Source organism: Sparus aurata, chromosome 3 (genome assembly GCF_900880675.1).
Source record: "Sparus aurata chromosome 3, fSpaAur1.1, whole genome shotgun sequence".
Lineage (NCBI taxonomy): Eukaryota > Metazoa > Chordata > Actinopteri > Spariformes > Sparidae > Sparus > Sparus aurata.
Window position 1 is genome coordinate 1002061 of NC_044189.1, and position 23509 is coordinate 1025569.

The following is a 23509-nucleotide window of genomic DNA, read 5'->3' on the forward strand; positions in this document are numbered from 1 at the left end:
CACTTTTACAATAACATACACATCTGTCTGCATCTTAATACTGCAAGAAACTCAAAAGTGATTTAACATCAGAGTACTTATTGAACATGACCTTGAGTGAAAACCACCTTCAATCTGAACACGCAGACGAGGTTTCAGCCACAATCGTCTAAAACATCGATCTAAACACATTTAGTTTTCATGAGTGTAAACAAAAGTTCATCCAACTTTTACTTTGGCAGCTAAATGAGTTCTTGTTATGTTGTGTGTCTGGTGGCATTCTGACAGAAACTGGACCAGATTTGATCGAGACACATAGACGGACCACCCAGCATTGAGTCCGGTTGTGCTCGAGGTTTTCTTCCTGTTACGAGTCAGTTTTATTCACGCTGCTGTTGGATCCTCATGCTCATGAGGGAAATGTTGGGTCTGTGTGAATAAATGAATCCAGGAGTTTGTTCTGAACCTGCTCAGTTTGTAACGTGTCATGACTTCTGTTGTGAGTTGGTGCTGTTGTACAAATAAAGATCGATTGACTGATTCGGTTCTTTATCCGCAAAAAAGCAACAATCAGATATCTGATCAGATGAAGGTCAGACGTTTAGAGAACAGTTAAAGCTTTAGTTCTGCTCTTAATTAATGTAAATACATCGCGACTAGCTTCTAACGCACTTCCTGAAGTAACGTTAACCACTTTATGACACTTTGACTACGAGCTGTCAGACTTCTTGTGAACTTCACGTCGATGTTGAACCACAAACTCGATGAAACTTCAACTCTGAACGACGCTGACGACAGACGACACCCAACAGAATCTAATAAAAAGTTCTTACCTGCAGTGACTTTACATCCCAGAACAAAGACCAGGAGGCAGCTGCAGATATTCAACCTCATCTTCTCTCAGACTGAAGCGACTGAACTGACCACAGTTTCCATCTGTGCTAAGAACAGGAACTCAGCTGTCTGGGTGTTCACACATGTTCCTATAACAGCACAAAGCCACAGAGTCTTTATCTGTGTCTGTCTTTGTTTGACTAATGAACACCAATGCTTCCTATTCGTCAGTAACGCAGTTACATCAGATGTCAGACATTTATCACAGATTCCAGAGAAAGATTAAGTTTTCATCGACTTGTATGTGTTTATATAAGTAAATGATTGCATCATCTGATACTGAAGCAGCTCAAGGAACTGTCTCGAGAGATGGAGAGTGATTGAAATATGTGTTTTTAATGCACCACAGTCAGGAAAACATTCAAGAGATAACTGATTTGTGTATTCTGCAAGTATGTGTGTGCTCAGGCCTCATGGAGGAACAACTGAGGCTTGTTTGGAGTCACGTGCCCGTCGAACTTCATGATGCCTGCTGTGTTTTAAAGATAAATACAGTGACAGAGGAAAAACAGCTGGAAATGTATGTTCCTGCAAACTACACATGTTCAGATTTGTTTGTCTCATCTATACTGAACTGACGGTTGTATGATACTTGTCATGTCACTTTCACACGCTTGGACATGAGCTGACTTTCATGTCAGGAAGTGGACGTAAGGACGGTGGTGGTGTACGAGCTGGGTGAGGGCTGCAGAGTCGGAGAGAAAGTTGACGCTTATTGTGTCCGATCGGCACCAGAACACGAGCAAAGTGACGCCACAGCAAAGAAACATGAAGAAACGTAAATGTTTAACATGTCTGTGGGTTCTGGTGATTGGGTTGAGAGCCTTTATAGGTCACAGGTGTACCGAATAAAGTGGCCACCATATATATTTCTTCAGTTTAAAGGTAATCCAGTGATGGCTGTCTGTTCATCATCAGGTACACACCAAACAGAAGCTGCTAATACATAATTAGACAAAGAAACCTGACCAATCATCAAAAGTTCAAACTAAACATTTCAACTTTACCGTTGTTTAGGTTGAAAGCTGGGTTCATGCTCTGGTTAGGGTTGGTAAAACATCAACACTGATTTGGTCGCAGAAATCCCTAATGGAGACGGTTCAACTTCATGGAAGAATAGTCGGTTTCGGTCACAACAAAAACAGTTGGATTGTCTCCAGTGGTGAGACTCGAGGTTGACATCTGTACCAAACATGTCATTTCACATTCAGCTGTCTGTCACATCAGGATGTGGAGAAGACGGTGGTGTCGTTAGTAAAGGCCAATAAGACTGTCGTTCCACTCTGTGGGGAGATTTCCAGCAGTTCTTGTCGCCACAGAAATGACTGGAGATCGTCCGCCATCCTGTGAAAATCAGTCATCTTTGGTCAGCTGGAAATCTCGCCCACGTGCAGCCTTGTTGACTGTAACAACACCACCCACACCTCCACCTCCTGATGCAAAAGTCTGATAAACATATAATATGAACCTGATACGACATGTTTGGTATGAATGTCAACATTGGACATATCTGTGGTTTGCAGAAACGTTAACTGCCAACATTAACTCCTGGAGACTGGGATGTTGGAAAGGGCAGCCATTTTCAAAAAATACTTCTCAGGCAATTGGACGAACCATCATGTCTATCACACTTCAGCCAATCAGATCAACAGCAGGAGGGCGTCACCACCAGCGGAGTCAGCTGGTGAATCCAACCCTTCCTAGAGTCAGTTGAGAGAAGAGTGAAGACATGTTTCCATCAGTGTTGCTCGCTGCTCTTCTTTCAGTGAAATAAACCCTCCAGTTCTGATAGAACTGATGCTAAAGAAGCTATGCTAACCTTTTCATCGGAACCTGATTGGCTGAACGACAACAGCCTGAAGCCTGGCAAGAGATCACGTTACCCACAAACCCATCTGCCCACCAGTGTGACCAAACACATCTTCACACTGTTCATGAAGGAAAGTAAAGTGGTACCATCGACTGTCAAAGGTCACGAAAACAAGAAGAGACACACCGAGAAGTCAAGTGACTTTTTTTATAAATGATGCAGCAGAAAAAGGAAGGATGTGGATGTGGGTGTGGGCACTGGGCAGGGTGGAGACAATAGGTTTGAAGAGTGACATCATGTTCTCACCAGTAATGATAAAAAAAGATAGAGCGCTGGAACTGATACCAGCTAACTCTCGTGTCATTTGTGGTTTAACTGTTTGTTCAAAGTCATCAAACTCAGTTCCTCATTTCAATATCTTTACAAACTACACATTAACGGTGCATTCTGTAGTTTTTGGGGAAGAAGTTGAATTGCTTTTGAAGAAACAAACTGTCATTTTATTCTTTTACTTTGCGTGTGGCCAAGTTCCCAACATGTGAGCGTGTAGACGTTTCGAATAGCTGAGGCTGTCGTCTCGAGCGGCGACGGGAGTCCAGACTCATTCTGCTGCCAAACACTCAGCTGGTAACACAGAAAAGAGGAAGTGAACCTCTCAGTTGTGTGGGAAAGAGCTGCAGCACACCATGTACAACAGAGATATGCTGTATATGATAGAAGCTATCGCCCCCACAGTGTTGTGGTGTGACCTCTGTGTGTCAAACATGTTTGTGCCATCATTGAACACTAAGCTGTACTGGTATTATTAGCTCAACCTCCACAGACGACACCTTGAATCAGAGAAGTCAGATACTGAACTTTAATCAGACTCACTTCACTGCCTGGGTTTAGACAGTTCACTGTGCACCGGGATACTGGACTACCTCAGCAACAGACCACAAAACGTCAGGATGGGAGGCCGCACATCATCCACCCTCATCCTGAACACTGGCACACCACAGGGGTGTGTCCTCAGCCCACTCCTCTACTCGCTCTTCACCCAGGACTGCTCCCCCATCCACCCCACCAACACCATGATGACACGGCCATCGTAGGACTGATACCAAACAACAACGAGTCAGCCTTCATATATTCTAGATTCATTTCTCACAATGTGAAATATTTTTGTTAAAAATACTTTTGTTTTAGTTTTGATGATAAGGACGAAAACCAAAAATCCAGCATCTCAAAATATACGATTATTACATGAGACGGTAAAGAAATGTAAGATTTAAGATATAAAGATGTCGACCTTCTGTAAAGTATGTTCATTAATCCACTCAATACTTGCAGGAATGACGGGTCCACACGGGTTTCTTAAACTCAGGTAAAGACCGCCCAGCTGGGACTTTCATGTGAAGCATTACGTTGTACGTCACTGACGTCACATCCTGAATTTACCAGAAGCAGTTGTAACAGAAGAGAAAACCACAACAGAGCGCACCCTAAACTCCTTTATGTCCTCATTGATGCAGGATGGTAATAATGTGACATTACTCTCTGAGGCGGGAAATACATCAGGTTTATGCTGAGTCTACAGTTTCCCATTGAAGACATAAGCCTGATCTTAGTGGGATTTTAGACCAGTGGAAAAGAGGAATTCCTCATGGTGCCATGTGTTATGACCAGGGCCTCGGGGAAACCCTGGCGCAACATGAAAATGAGACTCCCCTCTTCCCGTCCCCCAAGCACCACCAGCAGCCAAGCATTTTTACATCGTTTTACTGACAAACATAGTTTGTCCACAATCACACATGTTGGTTGTCTGGGACAGCAGAGGAGAGCCTCCAGGAACTGGGAGGAGCCGGACTATAAACCTCTGGCTCCAAGGCATCAGCCAATCAGCTCCCCGGGGCAACCTGCAATCATTCTCATTCTGACACACCTGCAACCACTCAGACACGCAGGTAACAGAGGATTATTGAAACATTTATGGCCTCTAGGGTCATAACACCACGACCTTCATACTTGATCTTTGGACCTGCAGCTTCTTCAAAATGGCTCCAAGTGTCTCTCCTGACTTGGTCAAATCAATAATGAGCTCTTTCAGATCAATGCTGAGCCACTTAGACTCTCCCATTGTAGTGTTTGTGGCCCAGAAAAGTCACCAGCTGGTCTCAATCACAATCACTCAGAAGAAGTTAAGATCAAATTCACGCGACTTTCTGTGATCACCTACATTGAGTTGTAGAGAAATCTAGAACTGAAGACAGGAGCTTCTGCAGGAGCTTTGTGGAGTTTATTGTAGAGAACCCTTTCTGCCACTGGGAGGAGACAAAACTGCAGCTTTAATGTGTCTTCAGAAGTTCAACAGTTTTGCATTCTACACGTTGACATTCTCACAGCTCTCAGATCTTTTACTTGCTTCTCGTTGGGATGTTCGTCTTGTATACACGTCAAAATATTCAAAATAATATCACTCTTTCTCTGTTTCTGTGATTTGTACTCGCTGTCATCATTAACAGACCATATTTAGCTTCACACTGAGAGCTGTGGGCACTGCTGGAGACGGAAGGTGTGAAGTGTGACATCATTCAAAAGAAAAGTGTGAACTTCTCAAGAACAGACTCGTCCAATTCCTCTTAATTTGTTATTTTAGTAACAGAAAATACTGACTCTGCATAAAAGTTTGTCCAAATTCATCAAATCCAGTTCCTCATTTTAGTATTTTACAAACTTTCCATCACGTTAAAGGTACACTCTTGTTTTTGAGAGGAAATTTATAGATTATGAACGAACTGATGAAACAAGCTTTCATCAAATGACAACTCAATCTCACACATTTATTTTATTGAGAAATGATGCAGCAAAACTAACAAAAACCGAAGGATGTTGCTGTGAGTGTGGGAACTGGGTCGAGGTGGTAGATGTGAAGTGTGTAATCATGCAAAGAAAAAAAAGAGTGAAATTCCAGACTCGTCCGATTCTTCTGACTTTGTGCAGCTTTTGCACTCTTGAGGCCGACAGGTGCGTCGAAGAAGAACGAAGGTCGACAAAATCAGGAAAAAGAGTCTGCACACGTTAACTTCACCTGCAATGAAGTTTCACGACAACAGCATATTTTTTCTTATTTCAATAATAGAAAATACTGAATCTGCACAAACACAGTGACGCTGATCAGTTTGTTGTGACCACCAGAAAATACGTAAGCTGCTTGAACCAATATCAACTAACTCTTGTGTTATTTGTGGTTCTAATTTAACAGCTTGTCCAAATTCAACAAATCCAGTTCCTCAATTTGGTATTTTACAAACTTCACATCACATTAAAGGTGCACTCTGTAGTTTTTGGGGAAGAAATTCATTGCTTTTGTACAAACTGAATAAACAATCTTTCATCAAATGACAACTCAATCTAATTAATTTACTTTATTCAGAAATTATGCAGCAAACTAACAAAAAGAGAAGGTTTTTGTTGTGAGTGTGGGAACTGGGTAGAGTGGAGGCGGTAGGTGTGAAGTGTGTCATCATGCAAAAGAAAAAAAAAAGTAAACTTCTCAAGAACAGACTCGTCAGATTCCTCTGAATTTGTTATTTTGTTATTTTAATAACAGAAAACACTGAAAATACTGAAAAAACAGTTTATCGAAATTAATCAAATCCAGTTCCTCATTTTGATATTTTACAAACTTCACATCACATTAAAGGTGCACTCTGTAGTTTTTGGGGAAGAAATTCATTGCTTTTGTACAAACTGAATAAACAATCTTTCATCAAATGACAACTCAATCTAATTAATTTACTTTATTCAGAAATTATGCAGCAAACTAACAAAAAGAGAAGGATGTTGTTGTGAGTGTGGGAACTGGGTAGAGTGGAGGCGGTAGGTGTGAAGTGTGTCATCATGCAAAAGAAAAAAAAGAGTAATCTTCTCAAGAACAGACTCGTCAGATTCCTCTGAATTTGTTATTTTAATACAGAAAATACTGAAAAAACAGTTTATCCAAATACATCAAATTCAGTTCCTCATTTTGGTATTTTACAAACTTCCCATCACATTAAAGGTGCACTCTGTAGTTTTGGGGAAGACATTCATTGATTTGACAAACTGTCATCTACACAATTTGTTTTTATATTATTCACAATTGCAGGAAGTGTTGTGAGTTTAGCCACCTCTCTAGCGCCACACAGCTTTCTGGGGACCACATTACACTCTGAGGACTGAAACAGATTTTTCCCTTATTCATTTGGTAAATCCAAAACGACATAATGCACCTTTAAGGCTGTCAAGATAAGAAAGTTTTAAACTTCAATACAAGATATTAAAACACCTCTTATGAAAAGAAAAACAGTCACACAGGATAAACATTTTGTCTTCTTTAATCAGCAGTCACAGTTCTGGAACAGAAGAAGGCATCAAAATAACTTAAAAACACCAGAATCAGAGCACCATGACATTTTGAATGACAATAGTATAAACTGAGTTTTGACGTGATTCGCGCCTCGTTGTGTTTCGGAGGCGAGTCCCCCGGAGGTCCCTTCACTCCTGCGGGAATCGCTGTGATATCCGATGTGCCTGTGAAACTCGCTGACGTAATGTTTTGGTCTGGAATTTGCCTCGAGTGCGTTAAAAAACATGAAGATTTCGGAGAGGCTGTATGACAGTGTGCTAGCTTAGCTAACAGGCTGCTAACTAGCTAACATTATTGGTAATGAGTGATGTCAGGGTGTTTTTTGGTTTTCTCCAGTCAAACATACGCGGAGTCGTTGGGCCGTGGTGTACCTGTCGATTGAGAAAAAATCACAAATTGACCACCACTAAACATCAGGAGGAAAAAAAGATAGAAACATTCTCCCGTCTCATTATTTACCTGCAAAGAACACCATGGAGTAAGCTCCACCCGCCAAAATAAAAGTAATGATTGTATATGAAGATATGAAACATTCATGAAGACAAAACTACTCTCATTTTGAGCAAGAAAAAAGGACCGTCTGTGCTTGGATTTGAAATTGGCTTTGGGAAACATCGTAGTCATTGCTGCATAGATGCTCGATTCTGTGGGAACATTTCCAGCCTTTTGTTTGGCGACAAAACCAGCTGTTTTTTACAGAAAGGTGGATAATCTCTGTGTTTGTGGTGACAAACCTGGGTGTTTTTAAGGAGACCTGAGGACATCTCTGGCCATATTTGTGGCGACAAAACTGGGTATTCATCATGGGAATGTGGACAATCATGAGTGTTTTTTATGGTGGTTTTTTTAGGGAGACCTGGGAACATTTACAACGTTTTTTGTGGGGACCAATTCATGCAGGCTTCTTGAAGCCGAACCCTGTTTTCTCCACCTAACCAAGTGTTTTTTTGTGTGACTGAACCAGATGAGACCATAAGCAACTGCATTCTGACGAGGGGGGAATAGAAAACTGAACTAAACCAAGCGTCAGGTATCAACATGAAGAAAAGTTCAGGTTGAGCGTTTCTTACCTCGTGTAGGCTGAAGATTCAGATCATCCCATATCTCTTCATACACGTGCTGTTTGCCTTCATTCACTGCCAAACGACAACATGAACATCAGAGTTTTAGTAATCCAGAGAACAATCCGTTATTAAAGACATTATAGTTTGATGACTATAGGCTTTATTTACCTGGTCTGTTGAACCTGCACCTCTCAGTGGACACGAAGAGGACGAGGAGGATGATGTTGATGATGATGAAGGTAATGAGGAGGGGGAGGGTGGATCTTCCAAACATCCAACCACGAGCTGGTTTCTGGTGGTTCAGAGCAACTGGAAGACAAATAAATCACGGTATTAATAAAATGGGATATTTCTATAATTGAAGATGGTCCGTGTGTCAGATCAGTCATGACAGACTGCATGTTGGTCCCCGACCAATCATAGTCTGCTGTCTTTCCTAACCTGTTTGGATTGGTTGCAGTTTGTTTGTGGACTTTATTAAAGTTTGATGTTACCATAGTCGAGCACACTCAGCTGCACAGCTGGCTCATTGTTACAGAAGTATTTTCCAGCGTCGGAGACAGCGACTCTGAGAATGACAAGTGATTTATTTGGCAGTAAACTGTATCGTCTGTCCAGGTCATGGATGTGTTTCTTTCCTTCGTCACCATCAGCTGACAGTATGTCAACTTTGCTTCCATTTGTCTCTCTGCTCCAGGTCACGTTTCCCTCCACAGACGGAGGACAGCTGAGAATGATGGACTGCTTCTCCCTGATAATTCTGTACCTTATGTCTGTAAAAGAAACAGAGTTTTCAATCAATAAACAAACATCTCATGAAAAGTAGCATTTTTGTCAGCAACTCTCCGATCAGTCATATTTTGTGATGTCTGATCCAGAGTTATTTATGGATGGGACAGTGGGTGAAAATGTGGGACTGCCATGCAAAGTATCAGCAGTAACATTAGACAGCTAGCTAATTAGCTACAGAGACATCAGCACATTTGTAGTGATTGTTGGACCATAATATACTGAAATGACAGAGAGTTCTCATGAACATCAGTTTGAAGTGTGCCTCTGAAAAACCTCCGTCTGGAGGGCAGGTTCACCTCCTCTATCACAACAACAATCTGCAGCTCTTTGGTCAGTTTCACGGTGGACAGACGTTTTCACCAAAACAACCTGGATATGAAACTGGTGTTAAGTTGTTTCCACACAACGAGTATAAAACAGAGTAGAGAGAGAAGACGTTCAACAGGTTCGTCTGTGCTGATACTGCTAACAAACTGGTGATGTGGATATGAAAGAGGATTTGGGCCACGCGTGAAACACGTTTTCTGTATTCGCAGGACAAAAGTAATAATTCTGAGATAAATATCAGAGTTTGGACATTAAAGTCTGAACTTGTGTGTATCTCAGCATAGTGAGGGTTCAAACAACACTGAATAAAAAATAAGAAAAGAAAATACAGGAATGAGAAACAGCATTGCTCAGGATTACTGATCAGTGTTAAAAAGATCTTACCTGCAGCGACAGCGCAGCACAGAACAAACAAGGCTAACAGGCAGCTGCAGATGTTGGCCATCATCCTCACACTGACTGAAGTGACTGAATACTTGAAAGCTAACAGGGATCGTATTTTTATTCAGAGCTGAAAAGAGGAACTCAGACGCTGGGAGACATAAAACCCACACTGGCTTTCTTTAGTCCTTTTGTGGTTAATGATCACTGATGACTCCTTAGGTTGTGTCGGGGCTCGTCTTGATATACTGTACCATATTTGGTCCATAGTGAAATGACTTATGAGATGACTTGTCAGACAACGTTAAAGAAAGTGAGAGAACGTTTCCTGGATCCAAGTTTAGTGGAAGTCTGTCAGTAGTTTTCTTGGATCTCTTCTGATCATCTTGTTTGTTGGTTTTTATTTTGATGCTTTTGTCTTGCCGTCAGCAGATTTGATCCAAATAAGGAGATGTGACAGAGCTCATAAATCAAGATAGTGACGTTAATCACCCTCCACACCCACAACACTAAGTTTTAGTTCCCATAAACAGAAGTGGGGGATGTTCTAACCACCGGCTGTGTCAGGCAGGGTTGAGCTAACATCAAAGTGTGATTAGGAAAAAAAAACTACTGCAAAGTGCCACAAGTCTGCAGAATCATCAGAAAACAACACATCTGTATTTTTTAATTTAGAAAATCCTTCATTATCACATCAACTGAAGCCTCATGGACGAGGCGTTGAAGCACAGACACTAAAGTTTGTGGCTGAGGTCAGGATAGTAGAAACAAGGGGATCAATATGAGGTGTACAAGTTGTCAAATGATTACTAGATATTACCTTCTTCTTTCTGGTTTATTTTGAGGTTTGTCTCTGAGAGGTCTGAACTTTTAATTTAACCTAGATGGTCAGCGGTTGATGACTGAAACAGTTTGGGGGAAATTAGCAGAAAGTCCCAGTTGAAACCAAAAACTGTGTTAAGACCAAGTTCAAACCAACAAACTAAACCTAATTCAGCTTGACGTCAGCCGGAGAGATCAACAGGTACCGCCTGACACTGAGAAGTTTCTTTCAGCTTCTGTCGGCGTTCAAAGACACAGTCTGCAGATTTACACCCACGTTTTAACCACATTTTCAGGTGCCATCATACCACTGAAGAAGACGGGGGTACAATGAGTTGCTGTCGCCCAGTCAAAAAGCTGATTGCTGTTCCTCCCTCCCTCCGCACACATCTGATGTTTTCAGCTTTTCTCAGAAAGTGAAGAGTTGTTTTAGTCACATGTTTCATGCACATTATCATTTATTAAATAAGTCAGTTTTGTATTTTGTCTGGCAAACCAAGAAGTAAAAAAACTAGTGAGAATGTCGCATATTTGACCTTTCTGTATCTAAAGATTCAAATCGACATTTGTTTTCCCGTCATCCACTTCAAAAGAGAAACTTGGCAGCGGTGAGCGGATTGCCAGCTGGACTTTCTCCTTAAAACACACCGACTCCTGGACTAGAGACAGCGGACAGGTAGAGTGTTTGCAGGGAGGGTCGCCTCTCCATACAAGCCTGGTTTGAACAACTTGTTTTCCATTCAGCCTGTCGGCTCTCTCTCACCCAGAGACACTGTGGCAGCAAAGTGTAATCAAAGAAGAGCAGAAGCTGAAACTCGGGGAGGACAGCAAGTGCCAAAGAGTGCAGTGTGTTTACTGAGGAAACTACAAGACACAATCCCATTATTAGCACCACTGCTAAGCATGGTGAGATAATCTTTGCGTGACATCAGGACATTTATGCTGTAGTTACCTTTTCCTAACTGCGTCTTCGCCAATCGAAATGTTTGACTTCCAGCTAGAAACCTCTGCATCAAGAAGCTTACATAAAAGTTTTCATTGTGTTATTTTAAACTGTATCTCATTTATTTAAAATGCATGTTTTATGTCTTCATATCTCCTTAATAACAACACTGATGTTAGCTTGGAGACCTAACTTACCTGGTGGCCCACAGACTAAGACACAAAACAAAGCAACAAGCCAAAAGTGACGAGACGTTTCAGTCACATCTTTCATGCACATCATCATTTATTCACTCTGTTTTCTTTGTCACATTTTATTTGTATTACCCACGTAGTATTCCAAAAGGCACTTCTCTAATCTTACCACCATAATGTGAACAGCACAAGAGAGCCCTTACATGGCAAACTGAGCATCAGCAGAACCTGTGTTTCCTGTGGCTTTGTTAAAAAACCCCATCCTGTTTTCAGCTACAACACCTCGCTGCATGTTTCCACTATCACCATCATGAGAGTGTGATGTAATTATCTGTGTGCTTTGCTCCCCAGGCAGCTGAAACTTTGTTTCCTCAAAATGTGGTTTTGTTTTTAGTCTTCATTCTGAATCTTAAAATCAGAAGATTGCTTAACTTCTCTTTCCTTCTAACAACTGGACATAATGGCTTCATACTATGATGTTTGTATAACAGGAAGCCACAGTGGCCGTTAACCACAAAAAAACCCCAAAAAACAAAAAAAAGTGAGACCGTTGGTTTTCCATTTCACAGCAGTTCCTGTTCTCTGCTCTGAATAAAACCGGGTGACAGGTTAGTGCTCGGGTGTTCAGGTGTTCAGTCAGTCGTGAATCATGAGGGTGGACATCAGCAGCTGCCTGTTGGTCTTGATCCTGGGCTTTAATGTCACTGCAGGTAAGAACATTTAAAAGATGATCAATAATTCTGAGTGATGCTTCTCATCAGGTCAAACACATTTCTGTGTTTTCAGATTTTTTCAGTGTATTGTATTCCATGTAACACAGTGAGCATTTCACCACTGGTTCAGAATAGTTTGAATATCTTGATTAGACGCTCTAATTTAGACCAGATTTGAAAACTGAGAGAATTCGGTGTGGTTTCTTTGTCTTTTCAGCAAATTCTTCAATTTAACATACAGCTGTAGGAGCAACCCAATCACCAGAATACATGTTGGATACATAGATTTATGCAAAGCAACAAATAAGTAAAAAATTAACATGTCTTAACAAAATTTCTCTCGTCACAATACTGTGCACATCCCAAAAACAACCTTGTTAGGGTTCGGAAAACATCGTGGTTTGGCATAAAATACCTGTGAACGCCATGTTCACAGATGGATATTGTCCAAATTACTGTGAAAACATGCTGGAAATGTTCCTCATTGCACAATTTAAACTAACATGTTTTAAAAATATTGTGTACATTTCAATACTGGGAAATCTTTTAAATATAGGATATTTGAATGATTTAAGTTGATGTGAGAAAAAAATAACTAAGTTTTGTACCATCGCATATAAGAATTGAGTCGACTTAATTCGAATCCTGAGTTCAATAGTCACCTCGAGCCAAACTACAAACGAAATGAAGTAGACGTGACTGGAATACATTATCTTTTAAGACAAACGTGCTACATTTACTAAATGTGACATATTATTCTCAAAATAAATGTAACAATTACTTAATACGAATACAAGAGTACCAATTTGGAACAATAGTTACTGCATAAGTCTGAGCAGCTCACATTATCGCTCTGAGGGCGATTCTGGACGAGGCACTGAAACCTGGACAGAACCATCATTTCTAAACAAGGATCAGCTCCCTGTCAAAAATATGTGCTTTTTATGTCTGTATTAATTATTGACTTTCAATCAGACATAAATACATTTCTACCTCTGGACAGTTGGAGAGCCTGTGGACAACCACATGACAGAATAGTCGGGGGTCAAAGTTCAGTAATTTTTTTTTAATGTGATGAAATGTTTAGGAGAGAGCATCATTCTCATAGAGAACAAAGTGCCCCTTTAATGACGGCTGCACTCGTTTTCTTTGATGAGTGAATGTAAATCTGTCAGATCTCAGAGTCAATCACAATGAAGAATACTTTTTTAGAATTCATGTACATTTATTAAAAAGTGTTTTTCTTTTACAGTAATGAGCGGGAGGGGCTCCTTCTCCATGCCTCGTGTTCGCCTTCCGGTGTTCAAACCTCCGCCTCCAGTGTACGTCCCTCGTCTTCCAGAAATCAATCCTCGCCTTCCACAATTCAATTATCGCCCTCCAGTGTACAACCCTCGCCCTCAAGAATTTAACTTTCGCCCTCCAGTGTCCATCCCTCGCCTTCCACAATATAAACCTCCCCCTCCAGTGTCCAACAGTCGGCTTCCAGAAATCAATCCTCGCCTTCCACAATTCAATTATCGCCCTCCAGTGTACAACCCTCGCCCTCAAGAATTTAACTTTCGCCCTCCAGTGTCCATCCCTCGCCTTCCACAATATAAACCTCCCCCTCCAGCGTTCAACGGTTGGCTTCCAGAAATCAAACCTCGCCCTCCAGTGTCCAACTCTCGCCTTCTAGAATTCAAACTTCGCCTTCCAGAATTCAACTTTCGCCCTCCAGTGTACAACTCTCGTTCTCCAGAATTTAACTTTCGCCCTCCAGCGTCCATCCCTCGCCGTCCAGAATTCAAACCTCCACCTCCAGTGTCCAACTCTCGGCTTCCAGAAATCAAACCTCGCCCTCAAGTGTCCAACTCTCGCCGTCCAGCATCCAAACGTCACCATCTAGAAATCGACCCTGAACTTCTGGAGCTTATCTTTGGCCTTCCAGCGTCCAGCCCTAACCCTCCAGCGCCCGACCCTACAACATCCAGTCCTAACCCTCCAGCATCCAACCCTAACTCTCCAGCGTCCACTCCTCGCCCTCCAGTGTTCCATCATCCTCGACTTGCAGACAAACAAAACATTCAACGAGTTCTTGCAGACCCAGACAGATTCTTATGTTACAGAGAGTCAGCGCTGCAACTTCCCGCTATCCAACCAGGTAACATCAAACTTCCACAAAGTCCTTTTGCTTCCTGTTTCCTCTCTGGCATTCAAAACTGTTTCTCCTCTCTAAATGTTGCAAGAACATAAATGACAAATTGCATTTATTCTTTTAAGTCAGTTGCAGAGTTTCTATCGAAATGCAGTGCAAGTTTGAACCACGTATAAAAGAAAAACAAATGGTAGAAGAAAATATGAATTCATCCACTCCAGTTATGTGAATATCAGCAGATGGTTCATTGAGATCAATGGTAGATGGAGCAAACACTCCAGTCAAGCAGCGTTTGAAAGAAGATGACAGCAACAAGTTAAACATTTTATGTTTATTTTGGTTTAATTTTCTTTTTCTCTCTTTTCACAGTGTTGTTCTGATGCTCTGGTTAAGTTTAAGCACTAACACCACTTGGTTATTGTTAGGAACATATCATGGTTTGACCTAAAATACCTGTTTCGGTCGCCACAATCACACGTGCAGATGGTCTGACTTCCCATTATGTCTACAGGTGTAAGGTCGTCCGTTCGGCGGCTTTGTTGGCTGTAATAATGACACCGCGTTCAGAAGGGGCTAATAATCCTGTAATGTGAACATGATGGTGTAAATGTCAACCCTGGATAGATCTGTGATTTAAAAAACATTATGCCCTGGAGACTGGGCTGAATACTGATATCTCTGATATTCATGTTCATATTCATGAGTTTCATGAGGAAGGTTAAAGTCTACAGTCATCGCTTCACGTATCTAATGGCTCAGCTCAGTTTAAGTCACATGTTTTGTGTACATCATCATTTATATAAGAAGTCTCTTGTTTATAACCACATTTTTCTTTTTCTGACCACTTTCGCTTTAATAAGAGCAAAATCAGCAGTTTTTCTGTCAAAGACCGTTTTGCACAATGTTGGGACTTAATGATTCAATATGTGCAAAACCAACAGCCAATCACCAAAACTGACCTCTGTATGGAAATGAGTTCAGTGGGCAGCCTCGACCCTCCCCTGGTGTATTAAATAATTTTTATACACAAGGGGGCACTAGATTACACATTACCTGAACACATTATATATTATAAGCACATCAGAAACGTCAGACAGGTCGGCCCATCAGTATATATCTTTAAATGTTATATTTACAGAAACAGACAAAAACGAGTTAGCCAGTCTGTTGCCATAATGTAAAAGAAGCAACAGTTCAGTGGTTTGGTCTCAGCTGTGTTTTAATGCAGACAGATTCACTATATTCTGAACATTTGTGCGTATTTATTCAAAACTGTGTTTCTTTTACAGAAGAATGCCAAAAACCCTTCGATCAGAACATGTCCATCATTCTCAGCTGTCCTCCGTCTGTGGAGGGAAACGTGATGTGGAGCAGAGAGACAAATGGAAGCAAAGTTGACATACTGACAGCTGATGGTGACAAAGGAAAGAAACACATCCAGGACCTGGACGGACGATACAGTTTACTGGCAAATAAATCACTTCTTATTGTCAGAGCTGCTGTCTCTGACGCTGGAAGATACTTCTGTAACAGGGAAGCAGCTGGGGAGCTGACCGTGATGAATTCAGGTAACATTAAACTTTAATAAAATCCACAAATTAACTGCACTGGGCCCAGGACAGAACCGTGGGGAACACCAACCCCAATCGGGAGAAGTTTAAAGTAACATAAAACATAATAAACTAAATGTTTTTGTGCAGATGTTCTAAATACAGTGTGCATTTGTCTTCCAGTTGCTCCTAAACACCACAAACATCATGATTTGATGGATGAAGTGTCCACTGTCGACTACGGCATCCTCTTCCTTGGCTTATTCGCCATTGCCTTCCTCGTCGTCCTCCTGTTGACTGTGTGTTACGGGTACCGCAAACAAAGTAAATACAGTCTGACCTGAACTTGTTTGCAAACAGTTGCTTCTCACCACATCCTGTTAGTCATCAAATTGAAAAGTCGTTAATCAATGATTATTCCCCGGATTACTAAGACTCTGACATCCATGTTTTCGTTTGTCAGGAAATAAAGGGAAACGGCACGTCCAGGAAGAGATGCAGGATGGATTAGAATGTCAACCTAGAAATGGTAAGAACTCAACGTTTCTGCACAACCACAAAAAAAAGTCCAAACTGAACTTTTCCGTATGATGATGTTTGACGCATGTTTAACTTCAGTTTTCTATTCCTCTCTCATCAGAATACTCTGCTTAGCTTTGGGCACAAAAAAACACATGGTTGAAGAAAAAACATCATGTTTGGCTTCGAAAAGGCTTCAATCGGCTGGAAATGTCCCCGGGTCTTCTTAGAAAAACAGAATAATGGTGATCATCGATTGTACCATTGTAATAAAAACAAATAAAGCTCTCTCTCTCTCTTTTTTTGATTCTGATTTATTCACAAAAACTACAAAATGCACCTTTAACCAAGCAACACAGTGTAGGACAAAGACTGAGCAGTTTGAAATACATAAAACACATTTTCCATCACAGTCAACAGTGAGCTTTTCTACCAAAATGGTTCTTAACGGAATTCTTAATCTTATAAATAACTTCAGTAACAAACAGCTCGAGGTAGAAATGGTTAAAAGGTTCATTTCATTGTCTGGTTTGTTAATTTAAGATGAATACTCTTCATGCTACAGAAGGAAAATGTTGAATTTGTTGAAGTGAACAGTAAGTCGTACATTTTGTTAAAGCCTCAAAAACATTTTTACAACCAACATCTTTTATCAGAGGAACCTTTAAATATATAGTTTCTTGGCTATATACACCAAATATTATTCTATAAGACTGAAGCTAAAGCTATGGCCACTGAAAGCACAGTCCTCCTTGGCAGAGGTTTTAAAATGCAGAGCCAAAACCACCAGAAGAGACTGTTGAGGTGTGCAGGACGTCCAGCAGCTCCGTCCACCAGACACCTGTGAGGAGACACCAGAGGACAGAGCAGCAGATATCACAAACATAAGAATGAGAGCAACAAAACAACAGCTGAACAATACAAAGTGTATTTTAACATCAGATGTAAATTCCTCTGTCAGAGGTTTCTAGAGATTGTACCTCTTGTTTCTGTGTGACGGAGGATCAGACGTCATTTTCTCTTTGTGTCGCGCGTCGCTTCTGTTTCTGTCGAGCTGCCAAAGACAGAAGACGAACATGGAGACGACATTTTAATTTAACTTCTGTATTAACTTCTTAGTTTGTTTGCAGAATATCTTATAAACACTTCTTCAGGTTCAGTGACGCCTGGTAGAAAGTTGGGACCAGAAACAGATCCAACAGTAGCAACAGTGCCACCATGTGGCCGTTCAAAGATTATAAATCATCAGTCGATCAATCAAACTTTAGTTGAATATCAACTTTCAATCAAATCAAATGAGATTAAGAGTTCTTTACTCGTGTTGAAAAATATGAATTAACAACAAATAATAAGATAAAACAAGCAGTGAAAATAATAAATATACAAAAACAATTATAAAGTTAATGAAAAACCTATTTTCACTAAATAATTTCACATCAATAAAATAAAATCCTGAGCTGTGAAGGTGAGAAACACAAACTCCACCAACATGTGCACCTGCACAGACTTTCTGCCATTTCTCCGTTTTCTCCAGATTAAATTTAAAGAACGGAAAACATTATTAATTATTCTGATTATCATATTTAATCCTTATTCTTGAATTAATCTTACAGTTGCTCTGCCCTCCCCCTTTTCAGACAAGACTGTCAGTGTGTGTTCATCAGATATGAACACAATTATATATATTTTCTCCTTTTTTTGAAATGTATTTCTATATTCTTATTTGATTTTCTTTAATTGATACAGTTTTTCTGTTTATTGCATGTTTTTAAAATGATATTTTACACTTCTAATCATCCGATCACACAGAGAAAGTAAAAAGCTTGTTTCCCGAAATTGTGAATTATTCCTTAAATTCATGAATATTTGACTCATATTTCTTTGTCGCTCTCAGACTTCTTGTCTCTCACCTCTGTCAGATGTCTCAGCTTCCATCACAGTCAGGTACACAGCAGGTTTTCCATCACAGTAGTAAAGTCCAGAGTCACCAGGCTGAACGTATGTTATAGTCAACATCTTCCCACCAGGTGAAACATAAACATATTCATCTTGTTGTATTTCACGCCCGTCTTTGCTCCATGTTGTAACAGCTGATCCTCCAACATCACCAGAACAGTTCAGAGTGACAGTGGTCGACTTTGGAGCAATAAGTCTGGTTGTTTCTGTACACAACAAACAAACAAGATTCATTTAATGTACCATGATAAAATTATCACTCATATTCAGGAGAAAGTCAGTGGCTGTGTGAAGAGATTTGATTTATAGTCTGTTAACCTTTATTCACAGTCAGCAGTAAACCTGCTCTCCAGACTGCACTGTACATTATAGACATTTACAGTACTGTGCATGTGTCCACAGTTATATCTGCATCTTGTTGTTTGAAGAAGAGGATTTATTCTTATTTACCACTTAAATATCTGCAGTCTCTCACCTCTGTCAGATGCCTCAGCTTCCATCACAATCACGTATGCAGCAAGTTTTCCATGGCAGTAGTAAAGACCAGAGTCACGAGGCTGCAGCTGTCTTATAGTCAGCGTCTTGCTCACAGGTGAAACATAAACGCGTTCATCTTGTTGTATTTGATGCCCGTCTTTGCTCCATGTTGGAACATGTGATACTCCAACATCAAGAGGACAGTTCAGAGTGACAGTGGTCAACTTTGGAGCAACAAGTCTGGTTGTTTCTGTACACAACAAACAAACAAGATTCATTTAATGTACCATCATAAAATTATCACTCATATTCAGGAGAAATTCAGTGGCTGTGTGAAGAGAATAACTCACACTGGCTGTGACACAACTCAAATATATTCTGCTGATGTGATCTTCTTAGATACAAATAAATCAATAACTTTTAAAACTGCCCAAATTGTTTCTCCCTGCATCAAATCTACTGTGGTAGGTAATGTTGTTTTTATTACATTTGAAATACACCATTTTACTAAACTGTACAAACTGTAGAACAGTATTTCTGTTATCAATGTTTAAAAACATGATCGACATGATGTTTAAACAAGGAGAGTAACAAAGTGTGATGTTACCTGATGGGATCACCGTCAGCTCCACAGCTGCTTCATTATTACACAAGTATGTTCCAGAGTCTGAGACGGTAACTTTGAAAATGTGAAGGGATTTATCAGCCAGGGAACTGTATCGTCTGCCTGGATCAGGAATGTGTTTCTTGTCCCTGTCACCTTCAACTGTAAGAATGTCAACTCTGTGTCCGTTCGTCTCTCTGCTCCACGTCACGTCACCCTCCACAGAGTGAGGACAAGGCAGAGTGACTAACTGCTTCTCCTCGACTACTTCATGTTTTACTGCTGCAAATGAAAAGAAGTTTGGATAAATATGAAAGTACACTTATTAATATTATCATTAAATGGAGTTTACTTCAGTGCTCTTGGATTTCATGATGTCAGAGTTATATCGAATCCCACTTTAGCAGAAAATCATGAAGCTAACTGATCAGAAATGTATTTTAACAGACGAGTAACCGATTAATTTCTAAAAGTTCTTACCTGCAGTGACGTTACAGCCCAGAACAAAGACGACCAGGCAGCTGTAGATGTTCACCTTCATCTTCACACAGAAAAGATTCAGTTCACAGAGTGAAGTCTGAGCTCTGCTTATGTACAACATTGGAACAGGAACTGTGTGGTTACTGACTGGTGTTCTCAGAAATTTCAGTGTCTATTCATGGTTGATGAACACACATTTATTAATGTGTAAAGATGAGATCACAGATCCGTCACAAACCACCTACACTCTCCTCGTAGTGGAACGTTTCTTTTGTGCATTCATCTTCCGCTAACATCAAACACTGAAAGTATTCTGTGTTTAGTTGTAGAAGTGGTACAAAATAATCCATCAGTGGCACCTTTGGTGTCCCACAGAGGGTTTGTCTCAGACCACTGTTGTTAATTATCGCCTACACGCAAATCTTCCTTTAGTGAACTCAATTGATCAATGTGTGATCACATGGGTGCAAAACAATGGAGTTGCATTAATTCCTGGGCAGGTGGATATGTAGGTAGACCAGACAAGACCGGACAAAAATATTACCAACCAAAGTGTTAAAGGTTGATATGTTATTATATATTTATATTAGCGGTAGTGGAGAAATGTAAAACGCTACTCATAATATTTGAGATATTTATAACTAAAGATATACACCACGTAGTGCATTACGATACACATTAACATTGAAGTGAAGCATTTTATGACCCATCCACACCAACAAGACCATATATAGACTTAACCCTCCATCAACGGAGGAGTGTGAATCAGAGTGTTGGGGAAAAACATTATGACCTAATCCTTAACCACTCCTCCTTGTGTGAAAAAAGATCTAACTCTGCTGAGTGCAGGTCACCTAAATAGTGCTTGGCTTTCTTTTTAACCATTTGAACTTCATGGAGGAGACTATTATGTGCTCTTAGGAGTTTTCTCTCCCGTTCAAGGCTTGCTTGCCTGTGGAAGATCATAATCGATCCTCACCATACTGCAACTGTTTGTCAGTAAAAAGCAATGTCTACTCCTGTAGTAGACTATTGGGGTTAAATGTTAGGACTTTTGGCTAAATGATTCAAGATATGAAGCTCAAATTTGGCACTGGCCATAAAATGCTGAAATTGATATTTCTTATGATTGACGGTTGTGTTTCACATGGGGCACCATATACAGTGCTTCATGCATCATAAATAGGGAGTTTGGGGTTGAATTTGACTATCAACATCATATAATGATTATCAGGGATAATTACTAATTGTGATAAATAATAAGTTCAAATATTCATTAGATTACCTCATGGCACCACCCTTGAGGAAGGAAAGAGATCGCCAGTTCACAAAATCAGCCTCATAAAAATGTACTAAACTGTCAGTTTGTTATTCTGATTAATAAATAACTTTACTACAACAAAAATTACCATAACAGCTGTAGTGGGCGAAGGATTTTGGAGTCCTCCACAGAGTAGAGGTTGGTAACATTCATTCTTCTCCAATATTAAATAGACAGCATGAAGGTTCATGCTGGAAGAAATAAAGCAAAATGGTGGCTAGGGTTCAAAGTACCGCACCACATGGCACGGACAAAGGAAAACTACAAACAAAATGGCTGATCAAAAGGGACTACAGGATAGCTGTAAAAGGCTTGGACTCCAAGATGCTGGACCACTGCTTGTTTCATTGATAGGAGAGAGCAAAGAAACAACGGTGGTGCTCACATCATGTTCTCACTGATATCACATGTTATAAAAACAACAGCAAGAACAGTTTTGAATGATGTATGAATAGTTTTAAAAAGATATAATGATGACTAGTCTTGGTAAGGATAAGATTCAGCAGCATATTATTGCACTTTAACCAGATATATAACAAATAACAAATAAAATGTTAAATATTGCACAGGACAATATTACTCATAGTCAGGTTTATGGAGAGCTCAGTTTTTATTGTGTCCATCAGTCATTTTAACAATCTATGTTATAGTTACTAGTGTTTAAATATGAGTAAAATGTTTATTCAAAAGTCTTGGAACAGTGATGGTTAATGCAGGGAGAGTGAGAAATTTAAATATTTAGATATGTTATTCTCCTCTTTCTAATGAGCTCAGTGACTTTGAAGGCTTCAAGATTCTCTAGCGGCCTCCTCAGTTGTGCAGCCAGTGTTGTTTGGTCCTGTTCTTTCTGGTAGTTCAGGAACAACAGCAGGGTCTTGGCCCCGTCTTGGGCTTCAGGTCCCACTTTCTCTACACACTTTGTTTGGGAGCTTAAATGCAATGACTCGAACATCAACTGTCAATCCACACATGTGATCCTGCCGACAACACCAACTTTGTGGTGACAGTCTGAGAAATAAAGAGCAGTAACAAGAATCCTTCTTTCTGTGAATTTATTCACAGCTCTTGCAAATAGGCTGTTGCAAGACTGTCTCAACCACAGGTTCATGTTTAGTTGGAGCTAGACATCAGTTTCTGCGAAGTTCTGAGGAGCTGAGTTTTTTTAAGTTGTCTGATGCCCTTTTAAAGGGGCACCATGTAGTTTTGGTAAAATAAATATCGAACAAGCTGTTCTCAGAGGAAAACAAGTTCAACATCTTTTATAAGCAGCAGAACCTCACAGTGACTGATTCTCTCCGTCCCCATTTTCCTTGACCTATCTGCTGCTTTTAACACAGTCAAACACCAAATCCCCTAGCTGAACTTGGCATTGCTGACTATGCTCTTACTTGGTTCACATCATACCTGACAAATTGCACCTTTACCATTCAGGTCACATGGAATAGCTCCTTTTCCATACCCTGCTTTCTGGAAACTGGTGTCCCTCAAGGCTCAGTACTTAGGACCACTTCTGTTTTCACTATAAACTAGATCACTAGGCTCTGCAATCACATCACATGGATTCTCCTACAACAGACAACACCCAACTGACATCTCCACTTGGACAACTGCGCATCACCTCAAGCTCAACATTCATGAAGCTGAACTCCTCTTCATCCCTGGGAAATAATGCCCTTACATGGACCTGTCAGTCACTGTAGAGGACATCACAGTGTCGCCTTCATCGACTGGAAGAAACCTGGGAGTAACACGCGACAACAGACTATCCAGCCCCCCCCCAACATCACTGCAGTGGCCCAATCCTGCAGATCTGCCCTCTACAACATCTGCAGGATATGGTCTTTCCACACAAAGGGTACAGCCCAAATCCTAAACCGTTGCCAAGGTATCACCTCGTTTTCAATCTACCCAAATTCTCCCATGTGACCCCTCTCCTCCATCCTGTATCCGATTCCAGACAATGGTGCTGGCCTTCAAGGCCGCAAATCAAACTGCACCTATCTACCTCTAAACACTGTTTGGACCACAAAGCCGGAAAAGTCACGTGAGATATCGCGTGGATAGCTGTTGCTGGAAGACAGTAGTTCCACCTTAACTGTCCTCCATGTTACGTCACATTCTGAGATTGACACTTCTCTGCTGGCAGGAAGGCGGCG

General features: G+C 40.6%; 3 protein-coding genes across 6 annotated transcripts in view; 1 reads left to right on the plus strand and 2 right to left on the minus strand.

Annotated features, from left to right (window-relative positions):
- LOC115577177 (contactin-5-like) overlaps positions 1–23509 on the minus strand; it is a 134764-nt gene that overhangs the window by 28138 nt on the left and 83117 nt on the right. The gene's annotated exons all lie outside the window — the stretch shown is intronic.
- LOC115577196 (repetitive proline-rich cell wall protein 2-like) lies at positions 11946–16813 on the plus strand. Of its 3 annotated transcripts, XM_030410152.1 has the most exons (7): positions 12186–12306; positions 13562–13653; positions 13801–14452; positions 15736–16014; positions 16180–16320; positions 16460–16525; positions 16637–16813. In XM_030410152.1, exons 1-7 carry the CDS (start codon positions 12246–12248, stop codon positions 16648–16650), a joined length of 1305 nt encoding a protein of 434 aa, XP_030266012.1. In that variant the 5' UTR covers positions 12186–12245; the 3' UTR covers positions 16651–16813. The 3 variants fall into 3 exon arrangements, with proteins under 3 accessions (XP_030265994.1, XP_030266003.1, XP_030266012.1); XM_030410134.1 differs by having other exon boundaries at positions 11946–12306; positions 13562–14452; XM_030410143.1 differs by having other exon boundaries at positions 11946–12306; positions 13562–14452; positions 15739–16014.
- Positions 16931–20111, minus strand: LOC115577401 (hepatocyte cell adhesion molecule-like). The gene is made up of 5 exons (XM_030410414.1): positions 20033–20111; positions 19556–19834; positions 18426–18677; positions 17496–17569; positions 16931–17356 (listed from the first exon to the last, which is right to left on the minus strand). Exons 1-4 carry the CDS (start codon positions 20091–20093, stop codon positions 17520–17522), a joined length of 642 nt encoding a protein of 213 aa, XP_030266274.1. The 5' UTR covers positions 20094–20111; the 3' UTR covers positions 16931–17356; positions 17496–17519.

Excerpts from the sequence above, each read along its gene's own strand:
- LOC115577196 (XM_030410134.1), top strand. The coding sequence starts at position 12,246 with ATGAGGGTGGACATCAGCAGCTGCCTGTTGGTCTTGATCCTGGGCTTT. Across the intron at positions 12,307-13,561 it reads GGGCTTTAATGTCACTGCAG|TAATGAGCGGGAGGGGCTCC; the intron begins GTAAGAACATTT and ends TTTCTTTTACAG. Across the intron at positions 16,321-16,459 it reads TTACGGGTACCGCAAACAAA|GAAATAAAGGGAAACGGCAC; the intron begins GTAAATACAGTC and ends TTCGTTTGTCAG.
- LOC115577401 (XM_030410414.1), bottom strand. The coding sequence starts at position 20,093 with ATGAAGGTGAACATCTACAGCTGCCTGGTCGTCTTTGTTCTGGGCTGT. Across the intron at positions 19,835-20,032 it reads GGGCTGTAACGTCACTGCAG|CAGTAAAACATGAAGTAGTC; the intron begins GTAAGAACTTTT and ends TTTCATTTGCAG. Across the intron at positions 18,678-19,555 it reads GCTGACGGTGATCCCATCAG|AAACAACCAGACTTATTGCT; the intron begins GTAACATCACAC and ends TGTTGTGTACAG.